Below are 7,454 nucleotides of genomic sequence, written 5' to 3'. Positions count from 1 at the left end.
TCTTCTTCTATCAAGTTTTTAATTCGTTAATTAATATCTCAATCGGTTACAAGTTTCCAAAGAGCAAGTTTCTTAACAATAGTGATCGTTTAATTTTAAACCCTCAATTTTTGAAATTATTTACTTCAACGCTGGTGTGGTTTACTTCAATAACCGGCTTTTTTGTTGTTCATCATTTATAAAGCATGATATATATAATCATTTGGAGAATTTATCGTCCTTAAACATCAGTTTTTGATTGATGAGTACACAAATAGTTATACATAATGTTGAAGCTAGTGTATTTTAAATATCTGGAAAAAAATAGTTATCATCTTTTGTCAACAAGATGAATATAATCTTCTGTTTTATTGGATTCCAACAAATAAAGTAGCTAAAAGCCTAAAACTATCAGAAATAACATATAGCTAAAAAAGCCTAAAACTATATATTTATCATTAAAATATAACACTAAATTTAAAATTTCTCCACACAAAGAAGTAAAAAAAACCACAAAGTATTAGTAATACATTACTCTGTACGACTTCAAATGTTTTCATTTTATTATTTTGTTGCGGCATGCTTATGTCATTAGTCATTTACTCTCCTCTATTTCTCTCTTTCTTACCCAACTCTATATAAGATTTCTCCTTCTTCTTTTTTTTCTTCTCATCGAACTTTCACCTCTCTCTTCTCTCTACTCTCTTCTCTCTTCTCTCTTCTCTCACCCTTCAGACCAGAAGAAACAAGAAACAATCAGTGAGAGTGTCTGAAACCTTTCGATAACTACGATCAAAACAAACAAAAGCCATGGTCTCTCTTCTTACAATGCCGATGAGTGGTGGTGCTAAAACATGGCCTCAAACCCAAACTGATTTGGGCTTTAGGCCCATTAAAAGAAAGCCGAATGTTGTTATTAAATGCACGGTGCAGATCGACGTTACGGACTTAACCCAAAAACGCCAGTTATTTACACCTCGAACCACCGCGACTCCGCCTCAGCATAATCCTCTCCGGCTAAACATTTTCCAAAAAGCGGCGGCCATCGCTATCGACGCTGCTGAGCGCGCGTTAATCTCACGTGAACATGATACTCCTCTTCCCAAAACCGCCGATCCACGTGTTCAAATCGCCGGAAACTATTCCCCGGTACCTGAATCTCCCGTCCGGCGAAACCTCACCGTCGAAGGAACCATCCCTGACTGCATTGACGGAGTTTATGTCCGTAACGGCGCAAACCCGATGTTCGAGCCAATAGCAGGGCACCATTTATTCGACGGAGACGGTATGGTTCACGCCGTCAAAATAACCAACGGTTCAGCTAGCTACGCGTGTCGGTTTACTAAAACCGAGAGATTGGTTCAGGAAAAACGAGTGGGTCGACCGTTGTTTCCGAAAGCAATCGGCGAGCTTCACGGCCACTCGGGAATCGCACGTTTGATGCTGTTTTACGCGCGTGGGCTTTGTGGTCTCATCAACAACCAAAACGGAGTCGGAGTAGCCAACGCTGGTTTGGTTTACTTCAATAACCGGCTTTTAGCTATGTCAGAAGACGATTTACCGTACCAATTAAAAATAACTCAAACCGGCGATCTCCAAACCGTTGGACGTTACGATTTCGACGGTCAGTTAAATTCCGCCATGATCGCCCACCCGAAACTCGACCCGGTTACGAAGGAGCTTCACTCGTTAAGCTACGACGTCATCAAGAAGCCTTACCTGAAATACTTCAGATTCTCGCCGGACGGCGTTAAATCGCCGGAATTGGAGATCCCGCTCGAAACCCCGACGATGATCCACGATTTCGCTATAACTGAGAATTTCGTGGTGATTCCTGATCAGCAAGTCGTGTTTAAGCTCGGCGAGATGATTTCCGGTAAATCTCCGGTGGTTTTCGACGGAGAAAAGGTTTCGCGATTGGGGATAATGCCCAAAGACGCGACGGAGGCTTCTGAGATCATCTGGGTGAATTCGCCGGAGACGTTCTGTTTCCATCTCTGGAACGCTTGGGAATCGCCGGAGACGGAGGAGATCGTGGTGATCGGTTCGTGTATGACGCCGGCGGATTCGATCTTCAACGAGAGAGACGAGAGCTTGAGAAGCGTCTTGTCAGAGATCAGGATAAACCTCAGGACGCGTGAAGCCACGCGCCGGGCTTTGTTGGTTAATAAAGAGGATGTGAATTTAGAGATCGGTATGGTTAACCGGAACCGGTTAGGTAGAAAAACCCGGTTCGCGTTTTTGGCTATCGCTGATCCTTGGCCAAAANCTGAGATCATATGGGTGAATTCGCCGGAGACGTTCTGTTTCCATCTCTGGAACGCGTGGGAATCACCGGAGACGGAGGAGATCGTGGTGATCGGGTCGTGTATGACGCCGGCGGATTCGATCTTTAACGAGAGAGACGAGAGCTTGAGAAGCGTCTTGTCAGAGATCAGGATAAACCTCAGGACGCGTGAAGCCACGCGCCGGGCTTTGTTGGTTAATAAAGAGGATGTGAATTTAGAGATCGGTATGGTTAACCGGAACCGGTTAGGTAGAAAAACCCGGTTCGCGTTTTTGGCTATCGCTGATCCTTGGCCAAAAGTTTCCGGTTTCGCTAAGGTCGATCTTTCCACCGGAGAGATGAAAAAGTATATTTACGGCGGCGAGAAATACGGCGGCGAACCGTTTTTCTTGCCCGGTGGTGACGGCGGAGAAAATGAAGATGACGGTTATATATTTTGTCACGTTCACGACGAAGAAAAAGAGACGTCGGAGCTTCAGATAGTTAACGCCGTTAGTTTAAAGCTTGAAGCTACGATTAAGCTACCGTCTAGAGTACCGTATGGGTTCCATGGCACATTTGTGGATTCGAGTGAACTCGTGGATCAGTTATAATAATTATTGTAATGTTTGATGATGTTTATAAATTAGAAAAAAATAGATAGGTTTGATATAGTTTGATCGATCGATTGTTCTAACGATTTATCTAAGTTAGTAACGAATGGTTAGATTATATGATTTGGCTTTCTTCGGACATGCATCGTAGAGACAGAGACATATTTTTAAAACATAAAGAAATAACATTTTGTTCTTGAACCAGTTTCCGTCCTAAAACTCCCTCAGAAGTCAGAATTAACATAATACGTAATTAAAAAAAACTCAGAATTAAAATATGTTATATAAAGAAATTGACTATGCAATATGACTTGATTATATATCATGCGATCCTGCTGTTTTTTATACTTCAGTTCACGTAATTGCGTAACACTTGGTTATTATGTTATTTTAGTGAGCCATCTCTATATAGAACAATTGCCTTTACTTGTTATCTCATAAACAATTGTTCTGTAAATGGCTTAATAATATATATGGGTTCTGATTAGGATCATTTGCGTTCACCGGTTCATGCATTGACTCTGTATAGCATTATAGAAAACTTAGCTGTAGTACTATCGAAGATGACTAATGCAATGACGAAACTGAAGAAATGACGATGAGAAAATCAGACGCAGATTTTCTCGTACGTACGTATATATACTGAAAACACCCGAAACCAGCAAAAGCCTGTTGAATATTCCCATAGATTCCGAAGTTTTCGAGCAATTTACAAATGATGGGCAACGTGTTTGTGGTATTAAGTGAATCCACGTCTGTATAAACTAGTTAATACTTATTACTATATAGACACTATATTGCAAAAGCGTATATGGTGGCCATAGAGTAGATATGTCTATATTAATGGACACAATCGGTGGGATTGTCAGATGAATGTATGACGATGATGTCATGGACCTCATGGTATTTACAAACGTTGCATGGTTAATGCTACACGTACGTTGTAACCATTTCGTTTTATCCGAATTATTTGCTCCAAAATTGTTGTTATCTATTGATGGTCGTCACGTAAAACAAATAGTTTATATATACAGTGAAGGTACACCCATATATTTCATCAGTTCTGTTATGTTCCATATATGTACGTAGTTCCATATCAGAAACGTCTCGAAACTACGTTTATTAAAAAAAGAAAAAGAAATAACGATTATAAATCATGCAAAAAGTCAAAGTTCTATTTGGAGGAATAAAAAAGATTTGAATTCTGATGCCTTATAAAATATTGAGGTTGTAAAATATTGTATAGTAAATAAATATATTGAGGTTGAAGGAAGCTATTTTTTTTTTTCTTCAGTTGAAGGAAGCTATTTATTGTTACTATATATATATATATATATATATCTCTCTAGTCTCTAGTAATGGAGCTATTTGTTGCTAGATATATTTTTCTACGCATAATAAAAGTAACTAAAATTAAATATAATTTTATCACATTTACAAGAAAATCGCAATCTTAAGTTGAAATCCGAATACTCTTAATTATCAAGAACTAGTGCTAGTCCCTCAACTTACATAGTACTTTTACCATCATAAATTGATTTATTGAACTAAAGCTACAAATCTCATATCCAATTCTTTTACTTAATGAAAATATTCAATTATAAAGTTTGTATGAGAATACATTATTGGATCACAAATGTCAAACAACCCTCTCTCTTTTCATTTCTTTGATGACCTTTAAAAGAAGTGAATAAGATGATCCCTACAGCTTGGCCGGGAGGTAATGAGGAGTGTCCCAATCAGTCTTGATGTGGTTTCGACTGATCTCTCTCAGGGAACGGCAGCCACTTAGTGCCATTGTCAGCTCAAACTCGTCTCTTAGCATTTGCAGCATCTTCCTCACCCCCGCTTCTCCATCCGCTGCAAGTGAGAACAAAGTCGGCCTCCCAACCTAATTGAACAAGAGTAAAACAGAGGTTATGTTTTGAATATTTTTAATATTGAGGCACAATGTGAAAAAGAGGTAAAAAAGCGGGTTCAGGGTTATTCCAAAAAAACTAATAATGAAGGGATCAAACTGAAAAGAATGAGAGAAAAACAGAGGATATGACAAGAGCTAAAGAGTATGTGATGAATGAGAACTCACAAAGACACCTGAAGCGCCAAGAGCCAAGGCCTTAAAGACATCGGTTCCACGGCGCACACCACCGTCAAGAAAAACCGGTATCCGACCCTCCACGGCTTTCACTACCTGCGATTTTTGCTCGATTTATCAATGAAGAAAGCTGAAACCTCTACTTAAAAACAGTTTTTTTTATCTTGATCCACTTAAAAGGACTACCTCTTCCAGGGCCATGATAGTTGCAGGGACATAATCGAGCTGACGAGCTCCGTGATTAGAGACTATTATCCCTGCAGCTCCATACTCAACAGCAATTCTTGCTGCCAAAATTTCAAATGATCAGAGGAAGTTTTCTAATCATTATGAAACTTCAAGTAAACGGGTTAATGCATATTTTTATCATTCTTAGTACTGTTTTCTTACCATCCTCAGCTGTAATAACACCCTTGACAAGAATTGGCAAGCTTGTGATAGATTGGAGCCACGTTATATCCTGTAAGAAGAGAACAGACAGCGAGCTTCTAGATTATTATGAATCTTGGTTGGCAAAAACAAAGAGTTAAATGTACGAACCTTCCAGCTTAGTGACTTATCAACTTGACCAGCAACATATGAAGCTAGCCCCGAGTCATCAGTCTGCAATTTTCAACAGAGCAAAACAACAAGTATTAGTAATTGAGCTATTAGATCGAATTAAGTTTGTTATATGTCTTATCTTATGACCTTGACTATTTTCCCAAGATCCAACCCTTCGAAGTTCTTCAACGTAAGACCTCGAGGAAGCTCAAATCTGCAAGATAATAACCATCAAGAAAAGCGAAAGATCTAACAAACCAAATTGGTTTGGATGTGATGGTGTGAAGTTTCATTCACCTGTTTTTGATGTCGGATTCTCTTCTTCCAAGCCTTGGAGTATCAACAGTAAGAGCGATCGCTTTAAATCCAGCTTCTTCAGCTCTTTTTACAAGCTGTCTTACCACATTTCTATCCTTATACACCTGCATCAAGAGAACAAACAGTCCATTCAAAGCCAAATTTTCAGAAGAACAAGTAGAACTATATGAAACTTACATAAAGTTGGAAAAAACGAATCCCGGGTCCTGTGGAAGCAACTTCCTCAACACTACAAGTAGCCCATGATGATAAAGTCTGAAAACATCAAAGAATACAGAACGTGAATACATTAAATAGATAGATATCTTAATCAGGTGAAAGAGAGAGAGAGACAAAGAATCAATACCATAATTGTTCCAGCAGCAGAAGTAGCTCTCGCGGTTGCAAGCTCGCCTACAACAATAACGAAACCACTTCCCATAGTGAACTCAAGATCTTAAACAATCGGACAAAGTGACTCTAAACAAAAGTCTTGTTCTTGACAAGAGAAGAGAGCTCAAGATCGTCTTTTGGTTACACACAATTACACAACTCTAGACAGACTTATTATTACTTACCATCAGGATGGGCCATTTTCTGCATAGCGGTAGGAGCAATCATGATTGGCATAGAAATGTTAAACCCTAAAACCGTAGTGCTCACGTCAATGTTGCTTACATCGATAAGAATCCGAGGCCTAAATCTGTTTTCCAACTCATAGAACAAACACAAACGATTAAATTCCTCCAAAATAAACTAAAAAGAAAGATTCTTTGTTGTGCGAATTGTTGTTTTTTTGCCCTTACAAGATCCTAGAGAAAGCGTTTCGATTCTCCTGTAGCGTCCACTGATCCTCAGCACCTGATGCATAGTAATCATAAACCATCTTTGGTAATTTCTCCTTTGCTATCTTCTCATACTCCATCACGTTTGTTATCTCCATTTTTTTTTTTTCCCTGTCACGAAAAGTTATATGATTACAGCTTCTCATCATCAAAATCACTTTTTAAAAACTCCAGAATTCAAGAAATCAGAAACAAAAAATGAGACTGACACTAAAAAAAGATCAATCAACACTTCAACAGTAATCAAAGAATCATAAAAATCTAACCCAGATTCTAAAATTCACAGGATCTTGACTCGTTGGATTATCGATTAGAATCCAACAATCAAATGAACGATCATGAACGAGAGAAAGTAACAGAGAGCGTACCTTAGAGGTCTAGAGAGCGACTTTGGTCTTCTTGTGAAGGTGGCGAAGAAAAAATTGTTTTTGTTGATTGAATATTCCTAATATGGATACACTCTTAAGTCACAAAGAGACATACGTCTCTGTGTGTATTTGTCAGTTGTGATTGGTCACGTGGTGGATCCGTTTCCAAGAAACACACTAGGCTTTTTTATTATTTTACCAACATTAGTTTATAAGGTCATGTGCATCAGCATATCAATCAAGTGTCCTTCAGTAATTAATTCTCAAATTTAAATCGAAATTGACAATATAAGGAAGATACGTTCCTATAATTGGGACGTATTTTATCTCGTCCGTCCCCACACGTGTCCTATTGTTATTTGTTGTTGTTTTTTTGGTAGGGTGAAGCAAAAACAACCGAAGAGTCGAGATCATTTCTTTCTGTTCTTTCCTTTCTCTTCACTCTTT

The 7,454-nt window shown here is 38.7% G+C and overlaps 2 protein-coding genes across 3 annotated transcripts; one reads left to right on the top strand and one right to left on the bottom strand.

The window, feature by feature from the left end:
- On the top strand, positions 657 to 2,982 carry LOC104792977 (9-cis-epoxycarotenoid dioxygenase NCED2, chloroplastic). Its single transcript, XM_010519249.1, has 2 exons — positions 657 to 2,207; positions 2,526 to 2,982. The coding sequence occupies exons 1-2, from the start codon at positions 790 to 792 to the stop codon at positions 2,857 to 2,859; spliced, it is 1,752 nt and encodes a 583-aa protein (XP_010517551.1). The 5' UTR covers positions 657 to 789; the 3' UTR covers positions 2,860 to 2,982.
- Positions 4,379 to 7,108, bottom strand: LOC104792976 (peroxisomal (S)-2-hydroxy-acid oxidase GLO5-like). Of its 2 annotated transcripts, none has more exons than XM_010519247.2 (12): positions 7,008 to 7,108; positions 6,601 to 6,750; positions 6,373 to 6,497; positions 6,162 to 6,208; positions 5,993 to 6,070; positions 5,795 to 5,919; positions 5,645 to 5,711; positions 5,495 to 5,557; positions 5,345 to 5,414; positions 5,141 to 5,241; positions 4,946 to 5,050; positions 4,379 to 4,750 (listed from the first exon to the last, which is right to left on the bottom strand). In XM_010519247.2, exons 2-12 carry the CDS (start codon positions 6,735 to 6,737, stop codon positions 4,562 to 4,564), a joined length of 1,107 nt encoding a protein of 368 aa, XP_010517549.1. In that variant the 5' UTR covers positions 6,738 to 6,750; positions 7,008 to 7,108; the 3' UTR covers positions 4,379 to 4,561. The 2 variants fall into 2 exon arrangements, with proteins under 2 accessions (XP_010517549.1, XP_010517550.1); XM_010519248.2 differs by lacking the exon at positions 7,008 to 7,108 and adding an exon at positions 6,906 to 6,994.

The sequence above is a fragment of the Camelina sativa genome, chromosome 6, assembly GCF_000633955.1.
Source record: "Camelina sativa cultivar DH55 chromosome 6, Cs, whole genome shotgun sequence".
Lineage (NCBI taxonomy): Eukaryota > Viridiplantae > Streptophyta > Magnoliopsida > Brassicales > Brassicaceae > Camelina > Camelina sativa.
Note: the sequence above shows the minus strand (reverse complement) of the source record. Positions and strands in the feature narration are given on the sequence as shown.